The 15,970-nt window shown below is 32.6% G+C and overlaps 3 protein-coding genes and 1 pseudogene across 5 annotated transcripts; 1 reads left to right on the top strand and 3 right to left on the bottom strand.

The window, feature by feature from the left end:
• Positions 1-5,272: 5,272 nt before the first annotated feature.
• Positions 5,273-7,774, top strand: LOC120165133 (annotated as a pseudogene).
• Positions 7,775-9,368: 1,594 nt separating this feature from the next.
• LOC120165132 lies at positions 9,369-10,338 on the bottom strand. Of its 2 annotated transcripts, none has more exons than XM_039174718.1 (3): positions 10,154-10,338; positions 9,670-9,933; positions 9,369-9,555 (listed from the first exon to the last, which is right to left on the bottom strand). In XM_039174718.1, exons 1-3 carry the CDS (start codon positions 10,208-10,210, stop codon positions 9,373-9,375), a joined length of 504 nt encoding a protein of 167 aa, XP_039030649.1. In that variant the 5' UTR covers positions 10,211-10,338; the 3' UTR covers positions 9,369-9,372. The 2 variants fall into 2 exon arrangements, with proteins under 2 accessions (XP_039030649.1, XP_039030648.1); XM_039174717.1 differs by having other exon boundaries at positions 9,369-9,567; positions 10,154-10,336.
• Positions 10,339-10,665: 327 nt separating this feature from the next.
• On the bottom strand, positions 10,666-15,734 carry LOC120165142 (pentatricopeptide repeat-containing protein At3g22470, mitochondrial-like). Of its 2 annotated transcripts, XM_039174728.1 has the most exons (7): positions 14,091-15,734; positions 13,745-13,809; positions 13,573-13,630; positions 12,309-12,520; positions 11,994-12,194; positions 11,199-11,550; positions 10,666-10,992 (listed from the first exon to the last, which is right to left on the bottom strand). In XM_039174728.1, exon 1 carries the CDS (start codon positions 15,352-15,354, stop codon positions 14,122-14,124), a length of 1,233 nt encoding a protein of 410 aa, XP_039030659.1. In that variant the 5' UTR covers positions 15,355-15,734; the 3' UTR covers positions 10,666-10,992; positions 11,199-11,550; positions 11,994-12,194; positions 12,309-12,520; positions 13,573-13,630; positions 13,745-13,809; positions 14,091-14,121. The 2 variants fall into 2 exon arrangements, with proteins under 2 accessions (XP_039030659.1, XP_039030658.1); XM_039174727.1 differs by having other exon boundaries at positions 11,994-12,520.
• LOC120165453 (probable cellulose synthase A catalytic subunit 8 [UDP-forming]) lies at positions 11,470-12,513 on the bottom strand. Its single transcript, XM_039174967.1, has 3 exons — positions 12,309-12,513; positions 12,004-12,145; positions 11,470-11,647 (listed from the first exon to the last, which is right to left on the bottom strand). Exons 1-3 carry the CDS (start codon positions 12,511-12,513, stop codon positions 11,470-11,472), a joined length of 525 nt encoding a protein of 174 aa, XP_039030898.1.
• Positions 15,735-15,970: the final 236 nt, after the last annotated feature.

Raw genomic sequence — 15,970 nt, 5'->3', positions numbered from 1 at the left:
TTTATTTTTATTTTTATAAAAAATACAAAAAGTAAAAAAAAAAACAAAAGGGAACATAATCCCTTCATATCAGTTGTTACCTCTGCCATCTGCTTCTCTTGTACCAATTCAACACCAAATTGGCAACCATGCAAAAAGGAAAGCAAGATGTTGTCAAGACAAAAATAAGATTTTTAGGCTTTATTATCATCCAACATTGTAATGAGGAAAAAAACTCAAGCAAAAAAAGTGTAATAGCAAAAGAGAGAAATCAAAAACATATCAAAAACAAAATTTTCAATGTATTTTGAACCCACTTTTTTTCTCTCTCTTGGTGCATGATGGATTGATTTTCGATTGAAATAATGGGGAAGAGGAGATCTTACCAAAAGAAGTCGGAGTCCTCCGCCGACGAGCAAAGTGGTTAGTCGGAGGCCACATCAGGGTCGGGTTTCTTCTTTTTAGGTCTTGATTTAGACTTATTTTAACTAAAAAGGGTTTAATTTTTTTGTTATGAGAGGCTTAAGGGTCGTTGGCCACCATTGGGGGTGGCCCACGAGGGCGTGACCACCATTGAAGGGTGGTCGTTTGTCCATGGCTTGGAGAGGGGAGATGCGGCGCTGTTCATGGGAGAGAAGAGTGAAAGAAAAAACAAATGTGGTAATGGGTTGTTAGTATAAAATAACATAAATGGTTGGTTTAGTTTAAATATCAAAATTTTAGGCTAATTGCACTCAGGTCATCCAACTTTAAGCTTGAATTTGCTCTTTGGTCATCATCTCTCTATTTTTGTTGTTTATTTGCATTTCTAACCCCTCCAACTTTAAGCTTGAATTTTAGGCTAATTTCTATCTTTTTTATTTGTGGTTGCATGTCTTTAATTCTTGTTTTTAGCCCTCAAATGTGCATGTTCAATTGTAATTTGGCTTTGTTTTATTTTTACTTTGGTTTCCTCGTTCATTGTTTATTTAATTTACTTGTTGCACTAACATTTGAATCGGCTTTGTAGTGACCCGATCCGTGGTATGATCCATATTATTATGATCTGGGCCTGATTAATTTCTAACTACTAACCACTAATTTTTAATTTTGTTTTCGAATTATGGTACGACATTGCTACGACCCGCCCCAGGTACGACTCGCATTGTTTAGGGTCCGGGTTAAATATTAAAATTAACACTAGTATTTTGTTTTTATTGATCTTTTTTATTTTATTTAATTTTATGCAATTTAAATTTGTGCCCCTTGTTTTCCTTTATTTTATTTTAGTCCATAAAATTCCATTTACTTTAAGTTTCTTTATTTTAATTTCAGCCTTTAAATTTTAGTATTTACCTTTCAGTCAATAAATTCCCGTTGTTTCAATTAAATCTTTATATTCTGATTTCTTTCATTTTAATTCTTTACTTATTGTTCTATTTTTAGCTTTGCCTTTTTAATTATTTTAATTTAGTCCTTTTACGTATTTTAATTGTTTTTAATTTTGGTTGATAATTTTAAATTCCTTTTATTTTTGTCCTTTTCTATATTACTTTAATTTTTGATTTAGATATTTTAATTTAGCCCTTTAATTTAAGGAAATTTTTAATTTGGTCCTCGCTTATGCTCGAGGTTCCATTTTAATTATTCAAATCAATAATCGATTAAAATTAATTAGGATTAATATTAGGGCCTTCACTTTAGGCTTAATTTCAAATTTAGTCTTGTAATTTAGGAGAATTTTTAATTTGGTTCTCACTTCTACTCGAGGTTCCATTTTAATTATTTGATTCAATAATTAGTTAAAATGAATTATTTCATATTTAGTCCTTTAATTTAGGAGAATTTTTAATTTGGTCCTATGCTCGAGATTCCATTTTAATTATTTGAATCAATAATTGGTTAAAATGAATTAAGATTAATATTAGAGCCTACATTTTTAGGTTTAATCCCCTATGTTCTTTAATTTACATAATTTGACACTTTAGGTTAAAGGGAATCTTTAATTTACTCGTTTAGTATAATTAAGTTACATAACTTATCGCTTGATTGCATTTTATTTTCAAAAATAAGACATTGTTCATTTATTAGGGTTTAGTAGTGTATCTTCCGCTTTTTCCCGGGGTTACTACTATTGATTTTTGAAGTAAATCAACATCCTTTTCAAAACCCGAATCATAATTTCTAAATTATTAAAGCAATGTCCATTTATTGGGATTTGTAAGGAAGGTTCCGCTTTTGCTTGGGGTAATCGTTATTGAACTTGGTAAATCAACATTCTTTTTAAAATATGCTTACATAGTGGATTTTAAATTAAATAAAATTCAAGCTCAAAATTTTTAATTTTAAAATATAGGGTAATCGACTAGTTATCAATTTTGGACATTGAGGAGGTGCTAATTCTTCCCACCGCATAACTGACTCCCAACCTGATTTATGATTTCGCATACTAAAATTTGGTATTTTTAGTAAAATAAAATGTTTTATTAAATTTACGTGATTTTAGGTGTTTCAATCTTACCTTAAAAATGATTAGTGGTGACTCTTATATTTTCATAAAAAAACTTTTATTTTCCAAAACGTCAGATCGGTCTTCCCTCCGAAAATCGGTTATGATAGCATCTAATATTATTAAGAAAGAGAAAATATCTAAAATTAATGAGAGTTTATAACTATATTCGTAAACTAAAAATATAATTATGATATTCTTTCATAATCAACAAAAAAATTAGTCATTTAAGATCATATAAGTACCATACAAAAAAAGGTGAAAAACTCATCAAAAAATTCGAACAATAGCTAGATACGAATAGATCTTACTTCCTATATAATTTTTACCTTTTAAAATATATAAAATGGATTGAACATTTCAAATCACTCATAAATTCAAAGAAAATAACGTTTGATTGCAGCATTATGCCTTGGCAGGACTTGCTTCATTTACTTTTGGAAAGCTAAACTTAAAAGTTGAAATGGAAAAAAAGAAATATGCTTTAGTGGTGCATTAGTTGACTGAATGTATGGAAAAAGAAATATGCCTTAGTTCATGATTACAGAATAAAGTAGTGCATTAGTTGACTAAACATATGAAAATAGATATCAATACAAGATTTTATGTTTAAAAGGTGAATTTATAAAAGTTTAAGAAAAAAACGAAAAATAATTTTAATTAAAAATATAAATTAATATCTACAATATATATAATTTAAAAATTTAGGTGATTGTCTCAATCACTCCACTTATCCATCCCGGTATGAAATTCTCTCTGAATTATTGTAAATGGGAAAATGGTAAAAAATAAGCGGAGGGATCAATTATTTATGTTTTTTTTCTAAATCATTAAGTGGGAAAAATAGTAAAAGTTATTTTTAAAAAACATTAAATGTTCAATTTAAAATTTGTATAAATTTAGGGAAAATATTTGGGTCGGGTAAATATAATTGAGTTCAAATTTAATTTTTCAAGAGTAAAACATTAAATTAAAAATCAGCATTTAGTTTTAGAAATGCTATATTTAGTAAATTGAAAAATTAAGTTATATAGTTACAATATTAAGGATTAAATATATTAAATGCTAAATATATCTTTATCTATTTGTATTCTTTTTGTATTTTTATGAAAAAAAATAATTTAATTTTCATTTTAAATTAAACACTTACAAAAATAAATCATTGAAAATAAAAAATAAAAAACTTGTTTTATGGAAATATTTAAAAATGATTTTTGAAAAATAAATATGAATATGATTAAAGAAATTAGGGTAATGATTACATTGGCTATTAAACTTTAGTTTGTGTATAGATTTGGTCACTGAACTTTAAAATATTTTAATTTTAGCATCAATTTTTTATATTAATTTTTTAATCACCAAGTTAGTAAATCATTAAAGGCGTGATAACATGGTTGCTTCTTTCTTATTTTTGTGTAGAAAATAATATACTTTGAACTTCATTGATAGTCGATCATCACCCATCACTGATCGTCATTCATGACAAGATTGCTACTAAAATCTTCGCATTCCACAATTGATTTTCCACGAAAATCACTCAAAATTGATGAAAATTTATCTAAACCTTATGATTTCCTTCGATAGTCGTATGATGAGATTACCTTCGAGGTATATTGCTTGTCTCCTTGAAAGCATACTTCCTACCTTTTGGGGGTGTTTGGATCAAGAAATGTGGGATTCCCATGGGAATGGAATCCACATTCCCATATTTGATTGGCCGGGAATCTCATTCCCAGTAATATTTTATTATCAATAGTAGATTTTTGGGATATATTATCGGGAATGTCATTACCTCCATTTCCTTAGGTATTATTGGATTACCGATGTTTTGGACTAAAATGCCCTTAAATTTTTTTTCTTTCAAAAATACCATTATTCTGTCATTGAATAATAAAAATTCTACGAAGGTTAAATTACAAATTTATCCTTAAAATATTTTAGATTTACAAAAAAAAAGTCTATAATTAAAATTTTATATGAAGTTCAGGGGTTCAAATAAAATTTTACCTTTTCATTAAACCTTTTTATATTTTCAATTTTGTAAAAAAAATATATATATAAATTTTATGAATTCGATTTTTTTAAAGAAATTATATAAATATTATATAAATATTTTCCAACTTGTTAAAAAAATAAATATATAATAAGGACAATTTTGTCAAATATACATTCCAATAATCTTTTATTCCTTTAACCAAACACGATAATCTTATATTCCTGCTAAACAAACCAAACACAAAATACAACATTCCCAGTAATCCTATTCCCTAGTAATCTTATATTCTGTGAACCAAACACATCGTTTGTATTTTCAAACAAACACTCAAATCTTTCAAATATAAGAATATCTACAAACCCTCTAAAATGATGAAATTTTTATAATTTTGTGTGTCAGAGGTATTTAGAAAAAAAAATATATAAACTGATAAAGTGATATATATAATTTGATGAGATAAATTTATTAGTGTCTAAAGTGACTAAAAAGGACGTCTAAAAATAATAGTTTTTAACAACAACTAAAATAATGAAAAACCTTTAATTTTCATGAAGATGATAAAAAGGTAAAATAAAAAATATTTTTTTATCTTTCACGAATATGTCATGTTATCCATAGTTTAATGATTTAACAGTTTAAGGACAAAAAAATCAATGTAAAAAGATTAGTACTAAAATTGAAGTATTTTAAAGTTTAATAATCAAATCAATACTCAAATTACAATTAAGTGAGTAATGAGATAGTTTACCCTAAAAATACATATATGGGCCTCGGCCATCCACACAACAATAAAATGGGGAAAAAGAGCTCTCTTCAAACCCTCGCCTCTCCCCTCCGCAACAAAACACTGGAGAAGTATCTTTCTCTGCCTTCCTTTCTTTTCGACGCAGAGTTAGAGGCGGAGTCACTTCAACAATTCTCTCACACGCTCTTCTAAGAGGTAAATATTATCACTCTAAAATTATGCTAAAATGTCAGATCCAATGTTCTTCATTTTGGCTTTTACTTATTTATTAGTTATATGCTTACTCTAGTTTTACTTTACTGTATGTGATTTTAGATCTGTTTATTTTTTTTCCTTTTAGTTCGAAATGCTTTGGAATAAATGTAGGTTTCTTTCGGTAACTATCGCAATTTACTGCTCTTTTCTCTTTTATTGCAAATCAGTGGTGTAGAAATCTGTCAGACTGGTGTTTATTCCTTCGCTTACTGTTTGGATTCTTCAGATCTGTTGATTGAATTTGTTTACGGTACTGCATCTGCGTTTTCAAAATATGTAGTATTGTTTATTGGATTGCATGTTGAAGTACTTGCGTGCATATGGATATGGTAGATCAGGTGAAATTTTTTTATTTTTTATATTGTGTATGTAACTTCGTTGATATTGGATGGTGTAATAGCATAACCATCTATATACATGCTGGATTACCTGATCCATTCGTCATTTGGAGGATTGTTTAGGAGGATAATTTGATTGGCAGTGCGTTTCAGTATATTGTTTACTTTCTTGTTTTCCTCTGATGGTATTTATTACTTGCCTTCTGCTTGAAATTGATGTGATGATTAAGTTACTGAATTGATGAGTATCTTTTCTTCTGCTTGAACAGAGTGCGATACACCTGCAGGATATCATGTCAATTTACTTTGTTGTTCCTTTGCCTTTTACTTGTTACAAAGGCATTGTTTACTTGTTGCTGTAGCTGACATGGATGAATTGAATCAATGTTATGTTTGTAGATGATTTTGCCTAATTTTTGTGAAACACATTTCTATTTATTCTCTTTTTGTTGTACTCTTTGTTTATGCGCTCATTTGCATTCTTGCAGGGAATTGAAATGGATCACATTAAACACCCAACTGTCATGCAGAAAGTAGCAGGTCACTCCTTTCTTCTAGCCTCTCTCGGATGTTCAAGTTTTATGATGGATCTTTTAGGAGGCCTACTGCATACCAAGGAAATTTGCATATGGGAACTACTCCAATGCTGCATTGGGCTATCCTGTTGCTCATGCTTGTGGAACCATCAGTGACATGCACATTGTTCCATCAACAGCATCTGCCATTTGTGTTCAAGCTCCTTCAGAGAAAGGATTTACCGGCTTTGCTATTGATTTCCTCATGGGTGTGTTTCTGCTGCTGTATCTAAAACAGCTGCTGCTCCAATTGAGCGTGTTAAGCTTTTGATTCAGAACCAGGATGAAATGCTCAAAACTGGTAGGCTCTCTCAGCCCTACAAAGGTATTGGTGATTGTTTCAAGCGAACAATCAAAGATGAAGGATTTGTTTCTTTGTGGAGAGGAAACACTGCTAATGTCATCCGTTATTTTCCCCACCCAGGTTTGTAGCTTTATTTCATCTCTTTGGTTTTGTTGTTGAATATTGATTATTGCTCCTGTGTTTTATGCTTTTTGTTTTGCTCATTTTGCAACAGGCCTTGAATTTGCTTTCAAGGATTACTTTAAGAGGCTTTTCAACTTTAAGAAAGACAAAGATGGTTACTGGAAGTGGTTTGCCGGAAACTTGGCATCTGGAGGTGCAGCTGGTGCTTCTTCCCTTCTCTTTGTCTACTCCTTGGATTATGCTCGAACCCGTCTTGCCAATGATGCAAAGGCTGCAAAGAAGGGAGGGGAGAGGCAGTTCAATGGCCTTGTTGATGTCTACAAGAAGACCTTAAATCAACGGTATTGCCGGTCTTTACCGTGGTTTCAATATTTCATGTGTTTGGAATCATCGTTTATCGTGGTCTGTACTTTGGAATGTACGACTCTCTGAAGCCTGTGGTTTGACCGGAAATTTGCAGGTTATAGTATGATGTCTAAATTTATGTTATGTTTATGCCCTTTTTTGTTAATCAATGGTAGTAAGTTCTGACATTTTGCTCTCTTTTGCCCATCATGAATAGTTTCTTTGCTAGCTTTGCTCTTGGTTGGCTCATCACGAATGGTGCTGGCCTTGCATCTTATCCGATCGACACTGTTCGTAGAAGAATGATGATGACTTCGGGTGAAGCAGTCAAATACAAGAGCTCGCTCGATGCATTCGCTCAGATCTTGAAAAATGAGGGTGCGAAGTCTCTGTTTAAAGGTGCCGGGGCTAACATCCTTCGTGCTATTGCTGGTGCTGGTGTGCTTGCTGGATATGACAAGCTGCAGCTCATTGTGTTCGGAAAGAAGTACGGATCTGGTGGTGCTTAAACCTTTTATTTTTCTTTCTTTTTTACTTCCATAAAAGGAAAATGGTTGTTTAGATGGTGATGAAAAAGCTCCACTGTGAGAGGTTTATTTCTGCTTAAATAATTCAAATTTAGAGAACCGGGGAGTAGATTAAATTAGACATTTTCTCCTAATTTAATACTTAATTTTTTTTAAAAAAATCTGAATTAGGTACATTCTTAATACTTAACAAATAATCATTATTAATTTTTTTATAATTTATATTATCACATCATCGAAAGTTAATTGTAAAATATATAAGGTTGACAATAAAATATAAAGAATAGTAGATAAATTAGAAATTAAATACCTGGAAAATTAGAGTTTAAATATTAAGAATAAAAAATGCTTAGGTATTAACTTAAATTATTTAAGTTTATGTTAATGAAAATAATTTGAAAATATTATATAATTTTTTTTATTTATTTGAAATTTATGGTGTGGAAAGACTAAAATTTTAGGCTTATATATATATATATATATATAAAGTAATTGAATTAGATATTTTCTCGAGTTATTACTTGAAGAAACTTGTTGATAAATCGATATCTGATTTTTTTTTACCATCTATGATTTTGTTCAAATCATTTAGTAAACTCATATTTGATTTAATTTGCAAAATTTATAATAAAACAAAAAGTTTAGCTAAATAATTTGATAATTTTTGTGATTTGATCCATAATTTTGCCAGCTATTATAAATTATCAAATATGTGTATAAATCACTATATGAGTTAATCATGTTTCTTCATTTCAAGTTTATTCTCTTACCAAATATAAATCACATGATGAAATGCTATATAAATACATATAATTGATTATTGTTCAATCCAATCCCTCAATTTTAAATAATCGTATTTCTTCAATTACTCCTTTAGTTAAATCCATTTTGATCAAATTCTACCACTATAAAATGCTTATGTAACCTCAATTCTTACTTTTTAACAATAAATTTACTATTTACCTCTATAAAATAATCGAATCGTGTTTCTTTATTGTTTTATATTTTTTAAAATGTGTATTTTTGTCAGCTTGGATGTATGTGCTGACATATACATATCCTAAATCATGTCGTATTTAACCCATTCCATATGGATGAATATTTCATATGATATTGATGTGGTTGTATGCACATGATAATGATTCAAACAATAACCAATAACACTATTAATGACACAATTAAAGCACATTGTGGGAAAATTCTGATTAATGATATTAGTTGAAGCATATTTTCATTTATAGTCACTGGATGGATGATTCAATAGTGTTGACTGGAAATTCCGGTGATAATTGTTGGATATTGTTTTAGAAGTTGAAGAAGATAAAAGATTTTAGTACACTGTCAAAAATAACAGCTGGAGAGGAATATGCAGAAATTTAGGTCAAGTCTTGTTGGATTTTGTTAATGTGCAGTAAGATATGTCATATGCTGTGAATTGGCACTGTGCTTAATGTGTGGTAAGATTTATAGCCACATGGTATCTCAAAACCCTGCCTGCATGCTCTCACCCATCTTATCACTATATGGTCCCATTTGATACTCGCATCACACCTTTCAACGTTCCAACCCCAATGAATTAAGAATTTTTAAATAAATATTATTTTATAACTCTATCGGACAAAAGAAAAATACTCAAAAGTAACTGATTTAAACTCCACCCATCTTAAAGAGCAAGGAAAATATATTAATATCTACTTTTATGCATGATAAATACATTGTTTTTTTACTTTATTTTTGAACCATCTTTGCCTACTTTCCATTCTGCACGTTTGGGTTGCGAGTGTTTCCCAATGACGCATTGTTTCAAAGTGCTTGATTCCTTTCTTCTGTCCCTTCTCCACATTAGCCGCTTGCCTCTTCTCTTCTAATTCTTCCTCCAACTGCACACACAGCTGATTCAAAAACATCATCATCCTCAGATTAGATACTTTAATTTAACCCACCACTCGAATCAGGGATAGACGTAGGATCTTATGAGATGAAGATATACGCACCTTTAGTAAGCGGTCCTCTGCTTGGTCCAGCCGCTGAATGAGCGTTCCTTTGACCTGAGTCTCCACCATCACATCCATGGGACGGCAGTACTTCTCCAGACTCTTAGCCGTAGGCGAGAAATCGACCGACGACGGATGACCGTCGGTGCATGTGCTGGCCAACGTTCCACTTGAAGGTGTCGATGCACTAGAGCTCCTTGGGCTGGAAGACCTCAAGTATTGGCCATTATTATTGCTCCCTCTCATTTCCTCCAACTGCCTTAGCTGTGATCATCAACACCGTATTAACGTTAGGAGAATCTCCGGTGACAGTCAGGTCCGAACGACACTTTAAAATTTTTATTTCCATATTTGAAGGACACTTTAAAATTTTTATTTCCATATTTGAAGGAATCAAAGAGATTTCCCTCGACAATAAAACATCGTCAAATAAGTAAATAATCTAACGCAGCATGCATGCAAATGGGAAACCAAAACACCATACCAGGTTGTCTAACCGATCTAGTCTAGACAGAACCGGTTCTTCACCGATGATACCCATCGAGATTAGGTTTATGTTTCTGAGTTCACGAGAAATGAAGTTTGATGAACTTGGTGACCAGGAGAGAACTAGCTCGAGATGTGTCTTAAACCAACAGCGATGATATATAATGTAAGAAAATATTAATAAAGACTGTATACGTATTGGATGGATGATTACACGTGGGAGCATCCTAGCAAACTGCACAAGTGTCACCACTAAAATGTTGCACGTGTTTGAGGTATGGGGACGATAGCGATATTGCCAGGAATTCAAGATGGATAACGATAATTGATGAATTACACGTCATGCAATGGATGTGGGGTGAACACGTGGACATTTGCAGACCATAGATGTTATACGTACGTATATTTGTACGTATTGTTGTAAATCTACTGGTAAACATTTAAGGCATTGCTCGCATCATTTGCCTTGGCCCTGTAATGTAATGTAATGCAATGGATTAATGAATCTTGTTTCCTTACAATCCAGAGGAAAATTTCCATATTTTTGGTATCTTTTCTAAAGGAAAACCTCTGGTACTAACTTGTAATTTTATGAAATAGAATGATAGACTCCAATTTGCTTCTACACTCAAACATGTGTCTATATACTTGAATAAATAGCAGTGTTTTCCAGATGCTGCAACCATACGGCCTATATATATGGCACACCGGTCGGTGTCCGTTTTGCTGCCCCGTTGGAGCCTTCAGGAAGGTGTAGATGGATCGCCTTGAAGGTGAAAAAACTTACCAAAGAGAGACCCCATGATTGATAACCACTGTTGATGGTATAGAAGATTCCTACAACAACCCAAACCAAGTTTATGATAAGGAGATTGGATGGTGGGATGAGAAGGGTGTTCATTAGAACATGTAAAGTTCAGCAAAATCTGAGTGTTCATCGAATGTTTTCGAGGTAACAGTGAAGTTACTGTCAATACCCAACCAACTGATAAGTCTATGTGCATACATGCGAACGAAACATGGATTATGTAGAAGAGACTAACCTGTAGGATGATGGACTTGTTAGCAAGCAGACAGCAGGCAATGTGCAATACATGAGAAGAGGAAGCAGTGACCGGTAGATGGTAGTGTTAACATATGCGAACCGTTCAAGCTAACTTCAGCCTATCACCATAACCATATGAGATATGCAATGCCTACTTAAAAGAATTTCCACAGAACCAAGGACCCGTCAAGCACTTGGTTCAGACAATCTGAAAGATTAATAGGAGCAGACTCTTAAAAGGCTGGTCGTTTTGGCATGTACAAAAATGACTACCAACCATAGGCATGCATTTTGAGTCCTGTAGTAATATCTTCTGTAACAGAACCATAGATCCATCCAATCTGCAGGCACTGAAAACAATGAAAATTTAACTCCATTATGGCAGAATGAAGGGAAAGATTTAACAAGATGAAACAAAAATACACGCAGAGAGGACTAGAGACAACCCTGTACACAACAAAAATTGAAATTTAGAATGGAATAAAAGCAAGCATTTGATCAGCTTCCACCTTCCCAGATCGCAACATATTTATAAAATTCAAAACCGAGTTAAATACAGTCACTGATATAGGAGCACCAAAAACAAGCTTAGATTCATCTGCAATAATTTATTGGTTATATACCATACTCTTTCTTTTCTTCTAAACCCCGAAAACAATAATTTTTAAATAATTCAAGTATGTTACTAACATAAGCTCAATAACAGTGAAATCCAGCAATCAATCTTACGTGTAAAGTAATCTCACTATTTTGAACATTTCAGGTTCAGGGAAAATGGGAGAGAAGAACTTACCTCACTTCACCAGATTGTTTTGTCCTCATATTCATAGCTGATAACATCAATTGCTTCCTTAAGATGTGCTTCTGGCATAGAAGACAGAGGAACACCACCATTCTCCGGAAGTGCAGAGGCAACAAAAGCTGCCAGACTGACCAAGGTTTCTCCTGCTCATTTGAGAAACTAGTAGTGGCTTTTCATCATTAAACTCAGCACCTAATTTCACAAATCGCAATGCAGGATATTGATGGAACTTTTCCTCATTAGGTCAACAGGCATGAAACAAATAATCACCGCTTTAACTCAAAAACAAGAAAGTGATTAGTTTACCTTCAACACACTCCTTTATATCATTTATACTGAATACTGGCACAAGAGGATCAACAGTCTTGCCAGATTTCGTCTTGGCTGGTCCTTTTTTACTTGATTTTGATCTCTCCTTCTGAGAACCCGTAGAGAGTGATGAAGACCCGCTTCCCTGCTTTTCTATGCTTGGGGGTTCATATCCACATAAAGCAAACACAATGAAGACCATCCCGTACCTGACATAAACAGGTCCTCAAATGCCATCCACACCCTTCAAGTTTAAATATAATTTTACATAGTATATACGATGTGTCAAAAGGAATTCTATTGCTAGTATGTTCTACAAAAAGCTGACACATGATAACCATTTAGGGTCTAATTACTGAGTTTTGATTGCCAACATATTCCGGAATACTTTTCCTACGAAGCATAGAGAAAAATAAGCATAAAGTAAATAAATCAAGCAGCAAGAAAAATCATTCTCCAAACTTTTTCAACAGAATAAATATTCTAAAAAACACAAACTAAAACATTTAATGTCATCTGATTGTAAAAGCCTTAGGGGGTGTTTGGATGGGGGAATGTTGGATTCCCATGGGAATGGAATCCACATTCCCACGTTTGGTTAGCCCGGGAATCCCATTCCCGGTAATGTAAGATTACTAATAGTGGATTTTTTTGGGTATATTACCGGGAATGTCATTATCTCCCTTTCCTTAGGTATTATTGGATTACCGGTGTTTTGGACTAAAATGTCCTTAATTTTTTATTTTTTTTCAAAACATCATTCTTCTGTCATTAAATAATAAAAATTCTACGAAGGTTAAATTACAAATTTATCCTTAAATTATTATAGATTTACAAAAAAAAAGTATATAATTAAAATTTTATATGAAGTTCAGGGGTTAAAATAAAATTTTACCCTTTCATTAAACCTTTTTATATTTTTAATTTTGTAAAAATATATATAAATATTATGAATTTAAATTTTTAAATAAAATATATAAATATTTTCCAACTTGTAATATTATACAAATATATAATAAGGACAATTTGGTCAAATATACATTTCAATAATCTTTTATTCCTTTAACCAAACACGGTAATCTTACATTCCTGCTAAGCCAACCAAACATAAAATATAATATTCCCTGTAATCCTATTTCCTGGTAATTTTACATTCCCACTAGTAATCTTACATTCCGTGAACCAAACGCACCCTTAGTTGTATATGAAATAACTAGCAATAAATTTAACAAGAAAATTGATGTTTTAGTCATACTCATACCTCTCTAATGGAAGGAGATCAATTTTATGCCAACCTTTTCAGCATTTACCCACGAAATCTGCAGATTGTGTAGGTGTAGCAGAAACAGAAGTGTCATGCACAACCTATGAAATTTGCCTAGAACATTGACTATCAATGCTAAATGCATTCATATAAAAAAGCTTATACTAACATTAAGGAAACATGATTGAGCCGAAAAAGTCATTCATGTGCCAGGACCATGACAAATCACTTAACCTGCACAATTATTATCAAAAATAAAATAAAATAAAACAAAGCCAAAAGTGACTCTTGAGTAAATGTGTAACACAAAGTGCACATTCATACAAAGGTAAACGTAATATTATTTCAAATTCTATTGTGAGTCTATCATTAGCAACAAATCATTACTCCTTATAAAAGATGATTCTATCGCACTAACATAGAAGATTTAAGATCCATTCCATTCTTTCAAAGAAATTTTGTAAAGTTAAAATTTTTCAGATAATTCTAATATTGAGAAGAAGCCAGTGACTTACCATTCCGTTCTTTCATCGTTTCCTCAATTTTCTAATCATATGAAGCCATGTTAGTATCCATTCCCATTGTACAATAGGCAGCATAGTCAAGCAAAATACCGTTCCCTTTCATTTCAGAGAACAACTCCTGTGCTCTATTAATATCACCAAGTCTTTGATACCCAGCAATTAGAGCGGTATAAGTCACCACATCTGGGTTGATATCTCGTTTTTTCATTTCATCAATTAACAAGTTGGCCATATCCATACAATGTACATTGCAAAATCCATCTATTAGACAGGTGTAGGTAACAACATTGGGAGAATATCCTCTTTGCACCAATTCCCTATATAAAGCCCAAGCCTTCCTCATATCCCCAACTCTACAAAATCCAGCTATAACAGATGTATAAGAAATAGTATCAGGAATCAAGCCCCTTTCCAACATGTCCTTAAACAAATTCCATGCTTCATGCATGTCTCTGCTCTGGCAGAATATGTTGATAAGAATTGTATATGTAAAAGTAGTTGGTGTGACCCCAAACTTTAACATTCTAGTGTACAACATCAAGGTCTTCTTTAAGCTCAACTGTTTAGCAAATCCATCTAATAGGATGTTACAATGAACATCATGAAGAGTGTCCATTTTAAGCATTTGGGGAAGAAGTTCCCAAGCTTTGTCTATGCTGCTTTGCTTGCAAAGCCTCTTAATAAATCCATTATATGTATAAGTGTTGGGAAAAATGCCAAACTCATGCATTTCATTTATCAGTTTCAAAGCTTCCTCCATATGACCCGCATTGCAATACCCATCGACAATTACATTGAAAGTGAAGACAGTAGGTAAGACATCACTTTGCAGCATGATGTTGAAGAGTTCCAAGGCTTTATCCAAGAGCCTCATCTTACAGAATCCATGAATCAACCAGTTGAAACTGTTGGCAGTAGGAATTAAGCTATTGTTGATCATCTCATTAAAAAGTTCCATGGCAGAATCTAGATCCCCTTGAAGACAAAAGCCCTTGAGCAAGACACTGTAAGCAACCAGGTCATATTCATATCCGGAGGTAGCAAGATTACGGAACATATTCAGTGAAACATCTGCCAGTCCGCTCTTACAGAGCCCATCAAACAATGATGTATAAGTAACAAGCGAAGGCTTCATGTCATTATGTACCATCTCCTCAATCAAACTTAGACCTTTCACAGAATCACCTCGTTTACAAAACCCATCGACCAAAATGCCATAGCTATGAGCATCTGGTGATATCCCAGAATTCTTCATTTCTTCCAAAACTTTTGATGCTTCATACGGCTCACCTTTTGGCAAAGCCCATACATAACAGCATTATAACAGAAGCTATTGATAGGCTGGTTTCTAGATCTCAAAACTGAATGAAATCTAGAGCAAATTCAACATGACCAACACTACATACCCCATAAATATATGTACTGTATGTTACAACAGATGGGTTTATCCCATCTCCCTCCATATCCTCCATAAGTTTTGTTGCTTGTTCGATGTCTACACCCCTCCCATGATATCCTTTGCAATAAAAGTTCATCATAATCGTAGGTGTAAACATTAGGTGATGGCCCAGAGTTTTTCATTTCTCCAAACAAACTTCTCACAAATTCTCCTCTGTTTTCTTCAACTAAACACTTAAGCAACACCCCTCCCATGATATCCTTTGCAATAAAAGTTCATCATAATCGTATAGGTGTAAACATTAGGTGATGGCCCAGTTTTTTCATTTCTCCAACACACTTCTCACAAATTCTCCTCTGTTCTTCAACTAAAACTAAGCAAGAAGTTGCTGACTTAATACTTAGCTCAAGCCCAATTGCTTTAGCCTGCACAAAACGTCTACACCATTATCAAGCATCAAATTGGATGCAAA

Source organism: Hibiscus syriacus, unplaced genomic scaffold (assembly GCF_006381635.1).
Source record: "Hibiscus syriacus cultivar Baekdansim isolate YM2019G1 unplaced genomic scaffold, ASM638163v2 tig00111582_pilon, whole genome shotgun sequence".
Classification (NCBI taxonomy): Eukaryota; Viridiplantae; Streptophyta; class Magnoliopsida; order Malvales; family Malvaceae; genus Hibiscus; species Hibiscus syriacus.
This window is presented reverse-complemented; position numbering and strand designations above follow the sequence as displayed.

Bases quoted from the DNA above. Each gene is read 5' to 3' on its own strand.
- LOC120165142 (XM_039174727.1), bottom strand. From the start codon at position 15,354: ATGAAGAATTCTGGGATATCACCAGATGCTCATAGCTATGGCATTTTG.
- LOC120165132 (XM_039174717.1), bottom strand. From the start codon at position 10,210: ATGGGTATCATCGGTGAAGAACCGGTTCTGTCTAGACTAGATCGGTTA. The intron at 9,934-10,153 runs GTATGGTGTTTT...TGATGATCACAG, and splicing joins TAGATCGGTTAGACAACCTG to CTAAGGCAGTTGGAGGAAAT. The intron at 9,568-9,669 runs GTGCGTATATCT...TTTTTGAATCAG, and splicing joins CAGAGGACCGCTTACTAAAG to CTGTGTGTGCAGTTGGAGGA.
- LOC120165453 (XM_039174967.1), bottom strand. From the start codon at position 12,513: ATGGTCTTCATTGTGTTTGCTTTATGTGGATATGAACCCCCAAGCATA. The intron at 12,146-12,308 runs GTAAACTAATCA...TCAAATGAGCAG, and splicing joins TATAAAGGAGTGTGTTGAAG to GAGAAACCTTGGTCAGTCTG. The intron at 11,648-12,003 runs GTGAAGTGAGGT...TGTTGTGTACAG, and splicing joins TATGAGGACAAAACAATCTG to GGTTGTCTCTAGTCCTCTCT.